The 22,553-nt window shown below is 44.6% G+C and overlaps 1 protein-coding gene across 1 annotated transcript; it reads right to left on the bottom strand.

Annotated features, from left to right (window-relative positions):
- Positions 1-8,350: 8,350 nt before the first annotated feature.
- On the bottom strand, positions 8,351-20,660 carry rnd1b (Rho family GTPase 1b; the record flags this gene model as incomplete). The annotated part of the gene is made up of 5 exons (XM_083656610.1): positions 8,351-8,596; positions 9,559-9,693; positions 9,898-10,007; positions 19,897-19,984; positions 20,541-20,660. The coding sequence occupies 5 exons, from the start codon at positions 20,658-20,660 to the stop codon at positions 8,351-8,353; spliced, it is 699 nt and encodes a 232-aa protein (XP_083512736.1).
- Positions 20,661-22,553: the final 1,893 nt, after the last annotated feature.

Below are 22,553 nucleotides of genomic sequence, written 5' to 3'. Positions count from 1 at the left end.
TCTACCTCAGGTGTAGTTGCAGCGTTCAACCCGTTGGCCTCCCCGTGATATATTAGCCTGTCTGCTTGGCTTGCTTCCAGCTTGGAGAGGATCATTTTGAGCGTGAACCTGCAGCAGAAGTAGGCTGTGTGAGCGCTGACCTCAGCAGGTCAACAGCCTCACACTTAGAATGAAGGAAGTTCGCCCCACCCCCATAGTTTGTAGTATCACACTGAACTAGAGCCCGACCGATATATTGGTCCACCGATATTATCGGCCGATAACCGGTATATCGGTATTGGCCGATATGTTGGCCGATATTGCCGATATTTCTTTATTTTGTATTTTTTTAAGTTATAGACAGCATGTTGTGTATATTTGATATTCTTCCTTAACTCAAGTTATATTTTATATTTGTTCTATTTTTTTTTTTTTTGCATTTCTAGTTATTTATAATTATTAAATTCCCAGTTCAGTTTACTGTTTCATTGCATTGATGTCAATTTGGACAATAAAGTTGATTGATAAGCTGTAAAATATCCTGCCTACATTACATATCTCAAGTCATGTCAAGTCATATCTTTGTCAAGTTTTTTTTTTTTAATATAATATGTATTATATAATATAAAAATATTGGCCGATATATCGATTTTTCACTCCTGATTTTAATGGGACTTCAGAAGAAGAAAATAAAAATAAATAAAAAAAGGGCACAGTTTTCACAGATGGCAAAGAGAGAGTGAGCAAATCTGCGCTACACAGCAAACATGGCCACTAACTGATCCAGTCATTTCATAGCCAGATACAAAGGCCCAACTCTAGTCTGCGCTGCTGTGTTAGTTTCATTCAGCTCCTCTCTACCTCGTAGATGTGACTGACTGCCCGCCATCATCGGAGGTTTAATTAACGCTAGTTTGGAGCCTCTGGTACTCTTGTCAGTGGAGGCCATGTGAGGGCACACATAGGCCTGCTGGTGGCTTGGCACCTCTGCTCCAGTCCTCCTAGGCACCGGGCCAGTTTGAGACACATTCCCTCCCTACCAGATGTGTACGTTTGAAGACGGATGACAGCAGCAGCCTTGTGCAACTCAAGAAGGTTTCCAACAGCCAAGGAAGCATGTGGGTCAAGTGCTATCTATCTATCTATCTATCTATCTATCTATCTATCTATCTATCTATCTATCTATCTCTATCTATCTATCTATCTATCTATCTATCTATCTATCTATCTATCTATCTATCTATCTCTATCTATCTATCTCTATCTATCTATCTATCTCTATCTATCTATCTATCTATCTCTATCTATCTATCTATCTATCTATCTATCTATCTATCTATCTATCTCTATCTATCTATCTATCTATCTATCTATCTATCTATCTATCTATCTATCTATCTATCTATCTATCTCTATCTATCTATCTCTATCTATCTATCTATCTCTATCTATCTATCTATCTATCTATCTATCTATCTATCTATCTATCTATCTATCTATCGCACACATGGGCAAAATGCAGCCTCAGGGCCGGACCTGGCCCCTGGACCGTCTCAATCCGGCCCCCAATGTCCTCAAAGGAAAACAAAACAACCCCCAAGAAGTCAATAAAACACAGCATTATGTTAATCAATCTCATCCGCTACAGTCATTTGATTTGTATCATTATGAAATCAGGAGAGTAACAGGAGAAATCAGGAGATTAACAGGAGAAATTACCGTTCACAGCAGGAGAGAGGGTTAAAAATAGAGAGGCCCCACGAAAATCCGGAGTGTTTGGCAGGTATGATGTCCAATGTGTGGCCCTTCGGTTACTTTTTGTCAGTATAGCCCTCTGGATCTATCTATCTATCTATCTATCTATCTATCTATCTAAAAAAGGCACTGCCTAAAGTGTGTTTTGGCAATATCTCCATAAAGGATCAGTTTTCAAAAGTGTTTATAGTATGTTCATCAAATGGTGGATATCACATTTTGGAACAAAATATTAACCATTTATTTGGATGCTGTTAACCCTTTGTGTATCGCACATCTGATGGCGTCTTTTGTCTTTCCTCCTCAGAGCCGTCTGCCGACTCCCCGAGTTTCAGAGACGCTGAGCTTAACTTCAGGGTTGAAGTGAATGGAGAGTGACAGTGATTCCCCCCTACATCCATCGTGATGAAGGAGAATGGTTTGATCCTTAACGGGAGCTGCTGCTCTGCATGCATGCCGTGACATGGGGCTACTCTAAGTAAATAATTAAAGCAGGGGTGTCACACTCATTTTAGTCCACGTGCCACATGCGACCCAATTTGGTGTCAAGTGGGGCCAGACAAAGAAAATCAATAATCAATAATAATAACCTATAAATGACAAAACCTCCACATTTTCCTGTTTTTTTTTAGTGTAAAGAATTATAGGTACATTTAAGAACACGTTCTCACGTAGGATTATCTCAGCTACCATCAAGCACATGATCAAATCTACTGTCTGTAACTGTGCATTACAATCAGGGGTGTAGTGGAGGGTAAACACAGTTTAGCCACCTCTTTGAAATGAAGCAGATAGTTTACTCACCTATTTTCAGATCAACTGTATCAATCAATGAGGGGAAACAAGGTGGGTAAACTACTCAGCTTGGATAGTTTACCCCCCTCTGTATTTATCACTACACCCCTGATTACAATTGATGGCAACTGTGCAATTCTCTATAGTCAAGCAAAGGTAATAAAAATGGCTGAGCATTTAGTGATTAATACAGATAACATGAATAGGCTAATTAATATTGAACTTGCTCCTGAAACCTGGTATCCCTTAGCCTTCACAAGTGCATCACATTGGATTAAAGGACTTCTCAGTGCAATTTTCACACTTTGCAAAGTCATCCTTTGGGCCGGATTGGACCCTTTGTGGGGCCGGATCTGACCCCCGGGCCGCATGTTTGACACCCCTGAACTAAAGGGACTAGGAGAGGCTGTCGAGCTGATCATCACCATGGCAACACGTGACAGTGAGTGAGACACAGCGGGGGGGGGGGGGGGGGGGGGTGTCCAGTAGCAGCCTTCTGTGGCTGTCGATACGGAGTAGCTGCTCAGACACAGTCACCCCCGTGGCTTTTGATCAGCCGTTTACACCCCAGTGGCAAAGATAAGCACTACAGCAGCTAGAGATGATGCAACTGACACACTACTGGAGACATCAGACGCGCATGTTCACTTTGATCCTAGCTAGCACTTTGATCTTTGACTTCAGAGTGTCTGTTAAGTATGGCTTATCACTTTTATATTTTAAAATTAAATATCACGTTTTTCCAAAACTCATGTAAAGCTTCTTGAGCAAGGCGATGCAGAATGGTCCACAAAAAGACCTAAGGCAAGACAAGGCGAGTATGAATCAATGACGGCACATGAATGATGCTGTGTGCACGAGAAAAACAGACAACTTTTGAAGATTCGAACTGAGACAAGGTTTTGATTGATGAAACATCATATCCATACAAATAGTATATCTATTAATACTTTTTTATATTTATATATAATTGATAGATTTATATCTATTTTGACCTGAAGAATTCCCTACAGGGGGATTCTCTATCCTAGACTGGGCAGATGCCCTCCTCTCTCACCACAAGAAGAGGGTCATCTTACCACGGAGTCATTACGCCAAATACTCTAATTTATGTGCCATCCTTATTATAAAAGGGAGCAGGTGGGCAATGTTTCTCGGTTCTCTCGCCGTTTCAATTTTTGTCCCACTGATGATGTCGTCAGTGATGTCATAAATCACTGATGATGTCATAAGTGATGTCATCGGTGATGTTACTTGAGCAATTTGGGCAACTGATGATGTCATAGGGACATCACTAAAATTAAAGAACGACAAGTCAAGGTTGCAAACAGGGCAAGCTTTATTCAACACAGCAAAAAAGAGGAAGAAGGGGGGGAGGGGGCGGTGGAGAGTCAAATGTCCAAAATATATTTCAAACAAAATGTACATGTCAACCAAAAAAAAAAGAAGAAGCTACCAAATAAATATTCACATCAACAACAACAACATTTCCATGTGACATTCTTAGAGATGTCTTACAAAGATTATAAAACAACTGTACAATCATACAACTTTAATAGGACATGCTTAGGAGTTTGACTGCACCGTTGCACCACACACCGACTACAACACAAATAGTAACTGGCATGTTTCCATGAGCCGCTTCTATCCCATCAGCAAAAGGCTTGAGGCTGGCATGAGCTCCCCAAGCCAAAGAAAAATGATAAGACGTGTCTTCAAGCTTGGCAATAAAGGCATAACTGAAGCTATAAAGGAAGTGGGCGTGTCTGCTTGTGAGCCAACCCTCTCTATAGACCAAATCAGCGGGGATGTTTACATTTACTTCCGGGTACCCCTGAGGTCCACACATTATAATGGCGGTGGACGGCACAAACTGACGTGTTGAAGACAAAAACAGACAAAGAAGACAAAAATGGTTCGTCCGTGTTGTGTTGTTGTTTAATATCATTCATAACAACACTTTCACTAACGTTAGTGGAGACCAGACTAGCTAATTTACCTGTTGGACCAGACTAGAGTAGACTTGAAGCTAAATTAAATTGACGTGGCGTCAGTAGCTCTGTCTGTACCAGGCTCTTTCTCGCCGAGAAGAGCCTGGTGACGCGAGGTTACTCTGTCTGTAACGTAAAAAAACAGCGAGTTTGACAGACAAACAAACGTTATTAGCTAGCTAACACTACATAAAACAAACACAGAAGAAAGGCTAGATACGTCGGACAAGCATGTTTACCAACCGTTTAACCATTTAAATTGAAAGTAGTCGGCCGAAAACAACGAGAGGGTTTGACAGCATTTATTTGACAACACGCACATTTAAACCTGCCGCCTTCCCCAAGTGGTACCCGGAAGTAAATTTGTTTACATGGTGACGTCACGGTGATTTGGTCTATAGAGAGCCAAAGTGGACGTCACTTCCTGCTTTACCATGCGTACCAAGGTTGAAAAACATATATGAATGGTGTGGAACGGCGAGAGACGATACTTTTTTTAAACCGATGAATTGTGCCATGAGGTCCACATGTCAATTTTGTCAATTTAAAATATAACTATGCACGTCATGAAACTGAAACGTAACGTTTAGTTTTGTATGAAACCGCTCAATCGACTACATGTCTCGTGTCGCACAATACACGTCACACCAACAACAACATGGAGAGACGTCACTTACAGTATGCGACTGGTTGTGCGTCGTTCACCACCATTCATAATTGTTTCAGACGCTGGTGCGCATAGGTTCTGACTGGAAGGGGGAGGGACTTTGGATCTCTATGAGAGCCAGTCTCTTTCCTATGCTGAATGGTTGCTAGGCGATGCTGAGGAATTTGGTGTGTGTGACCATGACCTGGAAGCCTTTGTGCAAATCAGCACTTTAACTTGTTCTTGGGACTACCAGGGGCTGGTCCACACAGCTCCACAGAGACACTATACAGCCATCTGAGGGAGCTAACACCGCCAACACCGGGACTCACCGTCAAGCTTTCAAATAGCAGAGAAGAAAAACACAAGTCAACCGAGATAAAGGAGTCATGGAAAAATAGCTTTCTTTGGACAGGGCCAGCCTGTGCATTTTGATTACGTCTTCCACTTAAGTCCTGCGTTATTCCCTTTTTCCACCTTACACTAGCCCTTTTCAGAAGATGATTGTTTGACATTTGGAGGTTAAAAGCATACAGTACACTGCACTGTCAACTCGGTTCAAGCCATTTAGATCAATTCATCTAAGCCTTACTGCCTAAAGAAAAAAAGTTTTTATTTTATTTTTATTTTTTATTTTTTATTATCATTATGTAAAATCGATAACAAAGTCTAGCACAGGGGTTCCCAACCTTTTTCGGCTCATAACCCTATTTTGATATCGCAAAAATCTAGGGACCCACGACATTCATATTCCGGTACACCATCGGTGTCACATAGTATGCTTCTTTTCCCCTGCAGAATTCTGACTTTAGTCTGAGAATTCTGACTTTAATCTCAAAACTCTGACTTTATTCTCAGAATCCTCATTTAAAGTTATAATCCCAAAGATTTTCACCTAAATAAAAAATATATAATTAAGAGTCACTCACAGTGTTGATTGAGGCTATGGTCCATTGATGGAAGCCTTTGCAGTATATAGTGACATTATGTGACATTAGTAATTAGTCACATAATGCAACACCGTTTGGATGTCACCTGCAATTACCATTCATCGCCATAGGTGTCACCCAAGACAGCAAAGCTGAAATCTTAGAGATTATCACTTTAAACTCAGAACTAAAAAAAAAAAAAAAAAAAAATTGCAAGTGACCATAATCATCTTCGGTAGTATTAAATTGGGTCTGATGTAAAAAGAAATACAAATCAAAATAATAATTTCAGGCGACCCTATTTGAGTTCCAGACGACCCCACTTAGGGTCGCGACCCTGAGGTTGGGAACCGCTGGTCTAGCATCTTCAAATGAAATAGCATTGTTCACCCTTATTTATTCACATGTTGTGATCTATTCTATACATTGTCAGTGGTTATTCTACATACCAGTGGCTACTGACAGGGAGGCAAACACAGACTAGCAGCTTCTTTGTACAGCAGAGAGAGATGGTTTCAGTTTGTTTTGCCATAACACGGATGACGTCCACGGCGCGCGCATAGCATAGCATGACGGTCATCACAAAGCTGCTTCGTTATTGCCACACGGGTTACTTTGCAACCACAAAGCACTTAAATCGTTATCGCCTTATGGTTAGAAGCATTAGAGATTAATGTTTTGCACATGCGCATAACCATGAAGCCAAAGATTTAAGCTCAGAAAAAAGGGGGTCAAATAGTTCCTCCATAACGTGTCGGAAACCTAAGTGCTGCTTATTGGAGGCCAAGAGATTCATTAACAAACGTGTACAACACAAAAACGAGTCATCTTGGAAGAGTCTATTAGAGTCAGTGGTGGGGGGAGTGCTACATTGGACTGTTCCAATCCACAGGCATATTTTATAAGAAGAAGAAAGAAAAATCTGAATGAATTGTGCAGGGAAACATGATATGAAAGGCATTTTTGAAAAACTGCATACCATTTGAGCATTGTTGAAAACGTGTCAACAACGCAATGCTACAACTCTTTTCCGAAGAATATTTTAAAAACTTGCACCCATTCCCCCCCCCCCCATTTGTAATCGTCCGGCACTTATAGGCATTATCCTATGCTTACAGGAAACACCCCTCACCAGACTTTGACTGACGCCAATAAGAACCAATAAGAACCAGCCAAAACGTCACACACAGCGCTCAGCATTGAACCGCTTGTGTGTACGTCGCCCCCTGCTGGTCACAAAAAGCATAGAGTCCAGCTAGGACACCGGCTGGCTACACTGGACGCCCCCACTAAACTTCCCTTTATTTTTTTTTGTTATTTTTGTGTGTCCTCATTTTCTTCAGTCGTTTTGTACCTACGGCGCCTCTTAAACCTCCTCCGGTTCCTCCATCATCTCCACTGAGAGCCTGTGGAGGAGCGGCCCTGTCCAGAGCTACACGAACCGCGCATCAACCCATCCATCCAGGTTGACACAGTCTAGACTGGCTGTCTGCACGGCAGCCCACGCTAACCGGTATCCCCGCTCTCATCAGCAGCGAGGACAATGAGTCACGGGGATAGCTCTCTTGTGTAATAGCTCTCACTATGGTTTGTCCCACCACTATACTGCCTGCACACCTCTTCAATGGGGACACCAGCGATATATGCTATTATTTCACACCTCACGGACCTTAATAAGAGGGATGTATAGGGAGTTTTGCTAATGCCTGATACGTTTCTTCATGCTGGATTTTATTTGTGTATTTAGAAAAAAATAGCCGTTGACTTGTTGTGAGAGAGAGCCATTTTTACAATCGCAAAGATTAAAACGTCACACGTTGTTGCACATTTTCCAAATTTGGACAAAATCAACATGTGCCTTAAGAGATAGTAAATAAACGGGACGGATGTAACACCGCTGTCGTTGCATAACTGTTTACAGGTGGTGAAAATAAAAAAGGTGATAGCTTTGATGATCAAACCCTCGATTGAGATCGTTTGGTCAAAAGCAAAAGGGGGAAGACGGTTTGCGTGGGGGGAAAGGATGGATTGTGAGCTGAAAAGTTCAGGAGCAAGTGGACAGCGAGGTGTCCACCTCTTCTGAGGGGCGTTTTGGTTTGGCGGGGGGGTGAGGTGAAGGATTCAGCAGGGGAGCCCTTCTCTGATAAAGCCATCGTAGCCCACCCCCCCTTCCCCGAGACCAAAGAGATCGAGGGGGTCCGGGGTGTCGTCGCGTGTGAGTGACTGGTAACCTCGAGGAGAAAGGTTCCTCCCACTCACATGACCGAGCAGCTCTTGGCCTTCTCCTTCTTGAAGGTGGAGGAGAGCAGGTCCGACTTGCTGGGCAGGTGGAGCAGTCTTTTGGAGAGGCGGCGCGTGGGGCTGGGCTTGGGCAGGGGCTGCAGCTTGTTGACGCAGGCCAGCGCGGCCGTGCGGAACACGCTGTGGATGCTCTTCTCCGAGGTGAACGCAGAGCACTCCAGGTAGGCCTCGGCGCCCAGCTGCTTGGCCATCGCCGCACCCTGGAGGAGGAGGAGGAGGAGGAGGAGGAGGAGGAGGAGGAGGAGGAGGAGGAGGAGGAGGAGGAAGGAGTGACGTGAGCTGCTATTCACTCTGACATCCTTTGTTTGTCATGTCTGACTGATAGTTTCATCATAGAGACACTGCATGTCTCCCCCATCATGGGGGGAAAGCTCTCCATTCACTTCCATACACCAGCATAATTTTCCTTGAATTAAACATAGCTAAAAGCTGTTGTGTGGTGGGCTGCACAGATAACACATGTAGAAAATCGCCAGTTAACGTTTTTTTGTACTGAGCAAAACAAGGAAGCCATTGAGAATTGGCGAGAAGAAAAATGTGCATCTAGCTGTCAAGAAGTAAGTTGTCAAGGAAGTAATTTGGAGTGTTCATCTTCCGTATATATGATCTTTGTGTGCAACACGCGACATAGGAGAACGCCAGGATTGGGGGGGGAGTTTTTGTTTTCCTCTGTTTTGGGCGTGGTTTCTGAATGATGAGGCGCTCCGCAGTGTCTCTATGTGTTAGAATCAGGATCAGAATGTGTCATAATTAAACAAATCTTAGTGTGTTTTTTCTCACTCTCAATATCAATGTTTTATCTCATAGTTCAACCAAAAAGTCAATTTCTTTAATGTTTACTGTAATTGTGCCACGTTTCTTTAACCCAACACGATTGTGTTGACTATATCAATAGAGAACTATTCTCCTTATTCAGAAGAGACCGTCTGGCTTGAGAGACTAACAGGAAGTGTAAATACAATCGGAAGTTCTGACTGTATTTACACTTCCTTTGACTCATAAACCTAGTCTGACTCATAATGTGAGTCAAACTATAGGTTTGACCAGGTGAGTCAGACTAGTTTGAGCAGGTAAAACAGCCGGTGTTTTGAACAGGAAGTCGCAATACAATGGGTCAAGTGGGCGGGGCTGCATAAGGTGAATAGATGTTGCTTTGTCTCACCTGCTCATGGGTGATGGGCGTCTGTTTCTGATTGGACAGCTCCATCAGCGTGCAGACGTCTGTGCGCAGGTCGGTCTTGCAGCCAATCAGCAGGATGCGTGTGCTAGGGCAGAAGTCCAGGATCTCCGCCTTCCACTGCAGACGTAGAAGACGTTTCGACGCATTTATTTCGTTAACATGCTAACTGATTACTGGAAGTTTTTTTTAAGTCTCTAAAATGTAATATCTTACAGAGATATTACTTTCATCAAAACAAATCTGTTGTGTATTTGAAAAAATTTACGTGACTGAATATTATGAGCAGAAATGAGTGGAGAGAGAACAGACTGAAGACTGTACCTTCTTCAGGCCGCTGTCCACAGTGTCCGGGCGGCTGATGTCAAAACACAGCAGAACGGCATCGGAGTCGCTGTAGCACAGAGGCCGCACGTTATCATAGTACGGAGAACCTGGGAGGGGGGGAAATAAACACACTCATTAATGTGGATAAAAGAGAAAACCAACATCTCTGACCCGGTGGAAAAGGTCTGTTAGTTAAGCTAATGAGTTGAGTTCTGTGTTTGTTTTGCCAAACTGCCAGCTGAGACCCACAAGCGCTCACAGACGGATCGCTCGTGTGTTTTGGTGATATTTCGGGCAGAGGTCGTTTCTGTAACTGATGGCTGTGACGACAACACAACACGCGGTGGGTGGGTAGGATGGGCAGAGGGGGGCAGCAGAGAGGCAGAGGGCGGGTCAGGAGGAGACAGCGGTGCGCGCGCGCGGGGGGGGGGGGGATTATGTGCGATAGGCATCACTTCTCATGCTGAGCCTTACTCTGCTGTCCCTGAGACTGCTCCTCCCCCCCCCCCCACCCTCCTTACTCTGCTGTCCCTGAGACTGCTCCTCCCCCCCCCCACCCTCCTTACTCTGCTGTTCCTGAGACTGCTCCTCCCCCCCCCCTCCTCCTATAGCCTCTATCGGCATTTCCGAGGCAGAGGAGATGACAATCGAGCACTAAATCCCTATTGATCTTCTCTAGCTAGTAGATTACGCAAGTGGGGAACAGCGGGGGGCGCCGACGCTCCCACTCATGCTCGGAATCCTTAAGTGAGGCACCCCCCCCCCCCAGCACCCGCCCACCCGCCCCAAAAAAATCCTCCACCCGTTTGCCGTGCAAATACCACCGGTCCCCCTGTTACCACAGCAACAGCCTTGGAATCCACCATCCACATCGTCAAGCATTCCTCCCACCCCTCCATAAAAGGCTCGCCCTAACTGCCAATCAATCATTTTACACCGCAAACTGCCCGCCCACACACACACACACACTGCCGGGGACTGTCCCCTGCTCGCACGCACGCACGCACACACACGCACACACACACACACACACACACACACACACACACACACACACACACACACACACACACACACACACACACACACACACACACACACACACACACACACACAGGAACTGTCTGCTTCTCACACACAGAGTTGGGGACCGTAGATGTCCACCCATCACACACGCACACAGTGGTGCTGGAAGTACTTTTAGGTAGGGGGTGCTGTAAGGAAGGGACTCTCGGTGCTGCCCGCGAGGTGCTGCCCGGCGACGAAAAGTTGACGTTTTTTGGACTTTTAGTTATATTTAGAGGAATATTTAATTTTAAATTAACATTAGGATTATACTGTTGTGATGTCATTATTCAGTGTCTTCTCCTCTTCTCTGCAGCATTACTCAATTTACCCTCAGGAATCAGGGACAGTGATAGCCTACCTGCTATTCCTCCCATATATCCAAGGCCGGATTAATAGTACCATGGATGGGCTATTCATTTTCTAAGATATTCATTTAGCCTTTTAGTCATAAAGATGATATCTTCCAGGCTGAAATGTTATAACAGAAGTGGAGTATTGGCCAGAATTACATGAACATTTGGACACTTATTCAGCGGGTATTTTGCATGTTGCGTTCAGGTGCACTGTCATTTTTTTTTAAATTCCATCTCTTGCCCTTGCCCTTGCACACACACACACACACACACACACACACACACACACACACACACACACACACACACACACACACACACACACACACACACACACACACACACACACACACACACACACAACACACACAACACACACACACCTAACGACACACAACTAAACACTGTTTAAATTTGGCAGCAGCGGCAGCCAGAGGAGAACCCCCAACTCAGATGAGATGAAAGAGAGGAGGCACGGCTCAACGGGATTAACATGTTTACTTAGGTTGCATGGGAATCTCAATAGGGATCCAGTGTTCCCCTCCCAGCTATAAATAACAAAAGCAGACTGTAATCACTCGTTAGATATTACATAACCCCGCCTAATTGATTTACAATGTAGAAAACCACGCGTTAGAAACTAGCGATAGCCACCGCGGCGCCGCGGATAGAGCTAGCGCACCGCACACAACATGGATCTGTGTGCATATAGATCAGCTTCATAAATACTTGATGGTTTTCCACGTTATCAAAGGGCAAAACTGAATTTGCTGCCAGCTGCCGGGAGCCGTGAGTGGAATAATGACAAGCTGCTGCTGAAACTCCTCTAGGGCTCAATGTCCAGGAGAAAGCAAACAGTGCGGTGCAGGGACACGCGTGTTGCATTGCATCACACTGTTTCTGTGTCTTAAATGGAAATGGACAAACAGTCTGGTTAAGGGAAATGATCTACTACTATACGCAAAGAACGGACATCAACAACATTAGAATGCAAATTCAGATTATTGCCTTAGCACCGTTTACACCTTGAACTAGAGGGAGCAGAGGCCTCGCACATCTACAAAACATGGTGTTTGTTGACTGTGAGAATAGAGAGGCAAAGTGGAACGTCACTTCCTGCTTCAGCACTGTACCAGAGATTTTCATCCGCCATTTATTTTCCCATAGACATTTCGTAAAATGCTTATAGAAATATTTTTACTTGTTCAAACCAAACGGTTCAGAGATATATAGAAACAGGAGAGACCACATAACATTTCACTCGACCAAAGCGTTAAAAAAAAGCGGGTTTAAAGACAATATTTTTTCAATGTTGTTTTTTTAAGTTTCGGTCCGAGTGAAATGTTCTATGGTAAATGGCGGATGAAAATCTCTGGTCCATAACAGTGAAGTGACGTTCCACTTTGCCTCTCTATTCATAGTATTCCCATGATGTCACAAGCATTTTCCTACCAATATGGCACTACAAATACCCACAGCTCATTGGCTGGTTTTGTGTCACTTGATTGCAATCACCTGTTAATTGATTACAATCAAATGTTATTTTCCTACCAAGATGGCCGTGTGGTGATGTAACGGAATACTATCAATAGGCACCCGTTAATATCAGAGTAATTAGCACAACTGGGATGATCTGCAGAGAGTGTGTGTGTGGTGTGTGTGTGGTGTGGCGTGTGCGTGTGTGTGTGTGTGTGTGTGTGTGTGCGCGCGTGCGTGTGCTTGTGCGTTCGACTCTGAGCTGAGGTATCAGGCTGGATTTCAGTGAAGATGGAGAGTCTCTCCCACGCGAGGTTCTCACCCAGCCAGAGGCCCGGGTGTGATTCTGCATTAAATGACCACTGATCTAAATGCAGCAAATCAATGGAAAGGTGCACCAGGGGTCCCAAGAGCCATTTCAATTAAAACAGACAAATTAGTCACCCTGCCAGGAAGCGAGGGAGGGAGGGAGGGAGGGAGGGAGGACATTGTCTAGGACATTTTTGTTAATACCGTATATTTACTGAACCATCCTGAGAAACCTCTTTGATCTTTCATTCTGGACAATGGCCGTACGATTCATGTGTTTGTAGCGTGTCTCCATCTTGAAAGAAAATCAATAAATTCCATAGCGACGAGATGATATACTTGCAGTTCGAGACGCAACGTGGGGTTCACAATTCACTACAGCCACAATACGATGTAATAGCTAAATAAAAGTAAGAATATTAAAGTCTGACTGCGCAGAATTATGTTCTTTCTAGATCTGGCATTGTCTTGTTAGAATGTCAACAACAATATCAAAATGTCATTACAACGTGTAGATAATATAGACAGGGATTTGTGTTTTCCATAACAAGGAGGCCAAGGTCATATTTTTTTTTTTTTTTTTTTACAGATTATGAAAGTGCAGATTGTAAGCTTTCAAATAATGTACATTGAAACCTGAAAAGTTGAAGCAGATATTTTTATTTGAATGTTTGTAGTCCTAAAAGCAAGCAACATTCAGAGAAAATTGGTTGAAGCTTGCAAGCTCAGTTTGCCAACAAATTATACGTATATAGTGATCCTAAAACGGTTGTTTGGTATATTGAGTGCGTTCTTCAACTTCCAACCTTTCCGAAAACAACCTTTTAACTTGATTTGTGCAATTTCACGGTCGCCTATTGTTAGCCCTTTCTCCAGACTGTGTCGCACATTGTCCCGTCCGGCGCGTGGCGGTGTGCTATTTGGGTCTATAGCTAGCAGCTCAGGTGCGTTGGCAGCACTCACCCCTCACTCCAGGACCCAGTTTCTAATCCTGGAGGAAATAGCTGCTTCTATTGTGGAAGGAGACAGAGAGGAGAGAAACCACGCGTGTGTACCGAGAGAGGAGAGAAACCACGCGTGTGTACAGAGAGGAGAGAAACCACGCGTGTGTACAGAAAGGAGAAAACCACGCGTGTGGTGTGTGCACCCTACTGAGGCAGATCACTAAGAGCCCTCCTCTGCCATTAATCCTTCACCCCCTGCAGTCGAATATCATAGAGGACCAGTCTCTGTCTATGTCGCTCTCCCTCACTTTCTCTCTCTCTCTCCCTCTCTCCCTCTGAGCTGCAAGTACTGCAACGACCCGGAGAGTGGATGGGCGCGTGGAGATAGTAGGCTCCTGCGTAGCTCCTCACCATGGCCCAAATGGTTCCTTTCTTCCTCTCTCTCTCTCTCTCTGAACACCAGATGGAGAGTTTGTGAGGCGACAAACGTGGACAGCGAGGCTGACTGAGTAAACTGGGAAATGAAAGAGGGAGGGGGGAAGTGTAGAACCAAATTCCCGTGGTTGAGAGCTCCACTCCATCCGTCTCGATGATGCGACGCCCAGAGCAAAGTGTCAGGCTGGAAACTGGGCGATGATGAGACGTCCAGAGCAAAGTGTCAGGCTGGAAACTGGGCGATGATGAGACGTCCAGAGCAAAGTGTCGGGGTGGAAACTGGGTGATGATGAGACGTCCAGAGCAAAGTGTCAGGCTGGAAACTGGGCGATGATGAGACGTCCAGAGCAAAGTGTCGGGGTGGAAACTGGGCGATGATGACACGTCCAGAGCAAAGTGTCGGGGTGGAAACTGGGCGATGATGCGGCGGCCAGAGCAAAGTGTCGGGGTGGAAACTGGGCCAGTGTAGAAGCAGGCCTTGTGGTGGAGCATACAGGTGGGGGAGGGGGAGGGGGGATCTGCTTTTGGGTGCGTATGCGTGTGCATGAGTGAGCGCGTGTATATTTGTGTGTATGCATGCGCTATTTTTAGATTGAACAGCGATAACACAATATATATATCTCTGTATTTTCTATGAAGTGGGCTAAATGTTCAGTTGTAAGACAAAGCCACACGTCAGATATGGGCAATATGGACACAATCAAATATCACAATAGCTTGATATCGATATTGCGACAATATTGTAGAGACGACCATTGATGCTTTCACCAAATATTTACACAGTGAGATTTTTTGATAACTAATAATCAGTAATGTGGATTTAATGATTAAGTGGGCAAAGTCAAATAATAGAAAGAACAGTCTGGTAAGTTTAAAAAAATGACATCACTTTACTCTAGTGCAAAGCCTAGCCTACAGGCCAGGAAAAGACAACACAATATGTCATATCACAATATTACAATATCCAAAATCTAAGATGATATCTAGTCTCATCACGATATCGATATCCTGCCCAGCTCGACAGTATGCAATGTAAATCAACATCATTAGCCCACTCTTCTCCAACAGTGAGAAGGCAGGGGTCAGGGGTCAGGGCTCAGACACATTCATGATCTAGTGAACGGGACGACTCAGATTTGGGGTTGAGAGCAAACCTGGCCCCTCCGCCCCCTCCAGGGGGCGCGAGGAGCTGTGATGTTGCTGCAGTTGCTAGCTATGGAGCCTGGTAAACCATCCCATCACGTCAACTCTCATGCTGTCTCGTTCTGAAGCGTAGAGCGAAGTATAATCTGAGATCACGTTCAGGAGGGTTTTAACCATGGCTATATAGAGGTCACATGATCTACAGGTCACATGACCCTGCCAGAAACACAGCATGTTGCATCCACTTAACCCCGTGTCTGACACGCCCCGGCCAGTCTGAAGCCCCCTGTGGGGAAATGGAGGAAGTCTCTTTGTTCCTGATCATCGGCAAGTCTGAACCGTTAACGAGCTTTACTCTGTAACTGTGAAGGCAAACAAGGTGATCAGATTAGGAATTCTACTCTAAACACAGATTTACTTATTTTTTTAATTAATTTAGAACAATGACTTATTTGAGCATTACATTAGCACAATATCACTACTATGTTAGTAATCCTCTAAATCCATCACAACTAGGTCATGGTCAGAGGCGGAAAAGGGGGACAGACAGGAATAAAATGGAGAATGCTAACGCTAACCCTCATCAACGTGGACCAACCAAAACTCGGTCAGTTTCAGTTCAATACAGCAATATTTTTCTTCAAAGCAAAATACTTTTTGTTTGTTTGTTGTTTTTCCGATGGGGCATAGTGTGAGATTTTGTTTTATCCCTTCTCTTGACCTGAGACAATATCTAGATTACGCTGTTTCTACTTTCAAATAACAATACATCCTTTATTCTTCTAACCCAAAATAAACTGAACCTTAAAAAAAGCAACTTTATAATACTAACACTAACCTGAGTAATGAAACTGCTATATCCAATCATCCCTGAGTGGCAATTCGAAATATCTGATAAATGGCTATTAACACGGTCATCGTCTTTTAACAACGCCTCCGTTTTACAACCAAACAGATAGTTTCATTGTGCTAAATTGGATATTGGCTTCTCATTCCAAATCAATCCAATTTATATATCATACAAGTAATCATTATATACTCTGCAACACAAAAAGGCGTGTATCAGCAAGAGTGGAATAAATTATCCCCTAACAATATAACAAGATTCATTATTCACTATTGATGAGTTATGGCGACTGGGTGGCGTTCGCTCTCCCCCTCTCTTTGCCTGCACGTCCGATTGAGGCGGCGCTGATTAGAACCAGCGCATTGATTTTGGTGTGTAAATCCACACGGCGCCAGGCCGGGAGAAGCTGCTGCCTGGTGATGAGGTCAGTCCAATCAATGAGGGGGTTGCCGGGATAACGAGGAGACCCACTCAGCATGGGGGGATAATGAGGAGACCCACTCAGCATGGGGGGATAACGAGGAGACCCACTCAGCGTGGGGGGGTAACGAGGAGACCCACTCAGCGTGGGGGGGTAACGAGGAGACCCACTCAGCGTGGGGGGGTAACGAGGAGACCCACTCAGCGTGGGGGGGTAACGAAGAGATCCACTCAGCGTGGGGGGATAACGAGGAGACCCACTCAGTGTGGGCGGGGCCTCCGCTGCACAACTCCATGCAATTAGAGTACTGATTACAGTACAGAGGAGGAAGACACTGTGTGGTGCGACCGTCAGTTAGCAACCGCTGGCTGTCATCCATCACCGGGGACACTGACATGAGATATGCTAGTGATCTCTACAAACAGAGGAGGTGGTGGGTGGGCGGGGGGGTTCTCCACTCTCGGGGGGGGAGGGTTCTCCGCTGTCAGTCGAACAAGAGAGGAGGTGACAAAGTGGGGAGGCAATGTGGAAAACAGGGAGAGAGACCATAATAATGACAGAGGGAGAGAGAGAGAGTGTAAAAGGGAAAGGACTGGAGGCTGAGCAGCAAAGCCGCTTGTTGTACAGATCGATGGATACCGAAAGGAAGAGAAGAAAGAAACGGAGGAAGCGTTTCAAAGTCGTTAGGGCCAATCAGAAGGGATGGCCCAGTCGACTCATAATAAGAATCTTAATCCCCCGGCCGCATCACGCAGTATGAGTGGGCAGCATATGGAGGGGAATGCAGGTCAGCGCACCACTTCTGAGCTGCTGTCTGTCTGTCTGCCTCCAGACACACTGGGTGCCTCTCTATGGCTGTTTGAACATTTCATAGCTGGACTGGATATGTATAGAGAAGCAAAATGAACGTCACTTCCTGCTTCAACACTGTACCAGAGATTTTCTTCTGCCATTTATTTTCCCATACACATTTCGTAAAATACTTATAAAAATGGTTTTACTTGGTCAAACCAAATGGTTCAGATATATTTCGAATTGGGAGACGAGAGACCATAGAACATTTCACTCGGACCAAAACTAAAAAAAACAACATTGAAAAAATATGTTCTTTAAACCCGCATTTTTTTACGTTTTGGTCCGAGTTAAATGTTATGCGATCTCTCCTGTTTCTAAATATATGCTAGTGCTGAAGCAGGAAGTGACGTTCCACATATCAGTAATTCAATTCTGTCCAGTCAAAAAGAAACATTTCAGATATCAACAAATGTCATTCTTCCTATAGGGCATCGGCACTTTTGCCATTCATGTGTATGGGGTTCCTCATGACAGATATCAATTCAGTTGAAGATATCTCCAATGTGAACTGTGGATAATTTGAAACTGAATTATGAGTTGTAATTCCTGTTTCAGATACAGTTTAATTCTGACTATATCATTCCAGATGAAGATATCTTTAGCCCCTCCCCCCTTATTGAAAATATCTTAAATTAAGTTTGAACTGGTCAGAATGAGTTGGAATTTCATATATCTGCAACTGAATTGTAGATATTTTGAGAGACATAATAAAGCAACGTGATTTGTCCTGCGAAGAATGTCGCGGTGGATATCTGAGATGTTCTTTTTGACTAGGAAGAATGACGTTATACTGTAAGATATCTTGAATGAAAATTCAGACTAGTCACAATGTAGGGCTAGTAGTGGGTTAGGACAAAATGTCAAACTGACGTTGATATCTGTAATGTTAAATCTGGATAGTCAAACCTAGCTGTTAAATGTGGAGAAAACGGCTTGCCATAGTCCCTTCTGTGCCCATCATCCACCGAGCAGCACCAAGCCCACTCACACTGGGCACAGTCCGGGATTATAAAAAAGCAGCATTTGGTCTGGTGAGGGAATTACACTCGTGACTTTCCTATTGCATTTTCAGATCATAGAGGGAAAAAAAGAAAACGCAGTAAACACCACCGCACGCACCACCTCGCACAAGTAGGTCTGTTACATAAAAGATTTGTTAATAGCAGCAGCCACACACCCACACACATTATGCACAAATAAACACACTCACGCGCTAACGCACGCACGCGCTAACGCACACACGCGCTAACTTGCTCAGCCATGGTGACCTACTGAGGCTGCTGACACATCTCAGCGAGGCAAACACGTATGGACAGAGTGGGATGTGAACGCGTCGCACGCTGTGACGCTGTGCATCCAACAGGTGCTGCTGCAGACCAGGTTCACGTTATCCAGGTCAACACGCTGAACGGCAACCCCGGGGAGATCCGCCATGACACATTAACCCTCTTTTTCACGCTAATGTAGGCTACATCATGAGCATATATATAGCGCGCGCGCGGACTAAGCAAGGATAAGCACTGAAGCAGGGGGAAATCGCTGGCTGTCTGCCTATATAGTTTCCGGCTAAACATATTAGGCACAAGAACGATGCGTGGACGTGCTTTTAGCTCTGGCAAATCCATTATCCTGGCTGCCATACGGGGGAGAAAGCACGCGCAGCTTTCATGTCCCACAATCTAAAGTGATATGAAATCTGGTGATTAGAGAGAATGATTAGCAAATGCAACCAACTGCAATTTGAAAAAGTATATACCGGTAGGCTGTGATATATGGAAACCCTGCAATTCAAGAAGTGTGCATTTTGTGCACCAACGAGGAAACAATCAGAGTTCTGGAATTGAATAGGCTGACATGCAAATATGGTGAAAAGCACTAGTGGGCCTTCTGCTGATCAGGCCATGTGTGGTTGAACACATCTGAAAACATGCAGGCTACATGCTCATTGCTAACTGATTCAGATGGACACGATCAGACGACGACGAGATGATCGAGAAACCAAAATCCAGGAAGAACTTCAAACAAACAGGACATCTCAGCTGAGATGGAGGCTGATCCCTTCCCATCCTGTTCAGTGCAGAGCCTGGTCTTCCAGGCTCCTGTAGGTATAGCCTGGCAGGCCCTGAGAGAGAGGTGATCAGTTACCTGAGGTGTCCCACAGACTGAGCTCCACACGCTGCTCCTCCAGCTCCAGACAGGCGGTGTAGTTTTCAAACACCGTGGGCACGTAGGTCTGCATGGGGGGAGCAATTAGCAACACGGTGTCATTAGCGCTAAGGTGTCAGTCAGTAAAGCTACAGGTAATGCTGCAATGGCTCTGGCTAATTACAGCAACATGAAAATGTGGCATCCCCTCCCCAAAGGATTCGATAAGGCAAGCAAAGGGTAAACCAAATTATGTGACTTAATTAGGATAGTATGGGCTAATTGGATTTCTGTTCAACCATCAATCACTTGAAGCACTCAGTCAGTTATACATATTAGGCTTAGATTGAGATTTAATTGAGCGTTTTCTTCATAGATGCATCGGGGATATAGCATACCCTATAGCATTACACATGCCATGAAATGTACATAAAATGAACGTAGTAGGCTATAGGATAAACCAATGGGACATAATCTTAGCAAATGCGCATGAAAAATGCCAGTCTGCAACAGACCCTCTCTGATTTCTCTCTCTCACTCACGCTATACGATAATCGACATTTAATTTAGAATAAAAGGTAGAAAATAAAATACGATTTAGGGTATTTTCCACACACAAAATAGGAGACATGATATTCGCATACCTCTGGATAGCAGTCCTTGGCCAGGACTTGCAACATCGCCGTTTTTCCGCATTGAACATCTCCGACAAGAACCAGTTTACATCTGACCACCAGCGGCTGCGTGCTTCTCCGTTCCTTCATGGTGTTATAACGACGGCCCGATGCTTTTACAGAGAAGGTGGGGAAAAAACACACAGAGCAGCTGCAGCAGAACAGCCGAAATAAACGTCCCAGTATGCCCACTCGTCCCAGTAGTATGAGCACTCGTCCCAGGCTAGCAGCGTCACAGTGTCTCGGAGGATGCCCGCAGTTGATCTGATTGGATTTGCCACTGCGGCTCTTTATACAGGCCGCCAGCAGCCAATCAGCGCGCTCCATTCCACAGGCTCTCTCCCTCGCATCACTTTACTGCACACAGTGTGATGTTCCCAGACAGCAAAACGACCCGTTTTTATTTTGCCCGAGATCATAGAATACTTTTATTGCCTTATAAACAGGGGGCTTTTTTAACTGGCTGTTTTGTTGGGAGAATATTGCATGAGCCTACTAAAATATAGGCTACATAAAATGTGCTGCACACTATTTATTAGCAAACTACAGCAAGTCAACAAATCACACCATCCCCTATATTCTAATCAACAATGTAGACCACCTTAAGTCTCTACGCCTTAAGTTAAGATTTCCCTTAGAGTCCGAGTTAAGGTGTCCATAAAGTACTAGCGGCTGCACAAAACACCCTTAAATCTTGTGCTTACGTTTTCCTTAAAATATTTGACCATAAGGAGAAGATTTAAGGGTGTTTTGTGCAACTGATTCTATTTTATGGACACCTTAACTCTGACTCTAAGGGAAATATTTTGTGTCTTCTAATCTAAGGTGCTTTGTCGTGCAACTGGGCCCAGCACCGTAGGCCCTATGAAGTAGGCTACTATAAAAAGCTATTAGTCTCAGCCTATTCAGTCAAATGAAGTGTTTTGTCACCTGTAGCAGGCTCCCCTTTCAATTGTTGCCTGACCTGCTGCAAATTAATTGATTAGATTGACTTGGCTCCCAAGATCAATAGCATACCAGGGCTGAGGACAATGGGACTGATTAGGACCACTCCACCACTGTGGTCCAGCTAGTTTGCTTTCATCTGCACTACAGAGGGTCAAGTCCATATCATCCAAACAACTCCGCTCTTAGAAAATCATCCCAATATCTTTCTGGGTCGAAATTGATTCCGATGGTTAAAACACAGCCGATCATGTCAAGCTGAAAAAGATAACGTTTTGTAAGGCCACATCTTGTGATCTGTTTATTTGCCAGTGGCTCTGAAAAGAGACACATTAGCATTGAAGCGTGTGTTGTCTGTGGTTGTGTATCGACCAATCATGTGTGAGTTCACACAGGGGGTCTATTTGCCCTGAAAACCCACAACCTAGCTCAGTGTTTGATATAGTTAGCCTACATTAGGCTATCACACATCACACATCACCCTAACCCTCCGCCTTGCATTCCCACTATATAAAAGACATGGACCATACGCCAACCATGCTGATCAAAGAGGATTTGACCTGTGTCAGTACTGCCTTGCTCTCTCAGTGGGTTGTCGGTGTGACGCCGCAGGCATCAGGCCTCCTGATAGGTGACCAGCAGCTAGCGGACGGACGCCCACGGGGTCAAGTCAGAGGTCCTGCCTCTCATTAGGTACAGGCCAAACCCCTGGACGCCTTCACACCCTGGAGGTTCTTATATACTGTATGGAAAGAGCATCTCAGTGAAGATGAAAGAGAATTAGAAGACAAAAGTCAATTCACCGGCCTTCCCGGGGTCGGCCGCCTATAGCAGCTTACTGGCTAATTGACTTACCCTCTGCCAATCAGTGACCTTGAAGATTCTTTTTTTTTTTTTTTTTTTTTATACTCCAGTGGGTCAAAGCAATTTGCCTTTGAAGGCAAACAGCCCGTATCATTCACCCCCCATGCTGAGATCTGTCTATGTTTTACAGCCCCAATATGTCTTGCTGGTGATCCACTGCTCTCATTGTGGGGG

Source organism: Poromitra crassiceps (assembly GCF_964638095.1).
Source record: "Poromitra crassiceps genome assembly, chromosome: 20".
NCBI lineage: Eukaryota > Metazoa > Chordata > Actinopteri > Beryciformes > Melamphaidae > Poromitra > Poromitra crassiceps.
Note: the sequence above shows the minus strand (reverse complement) of the source record. Positions and strands in the feature narration are given on the sequence as shown.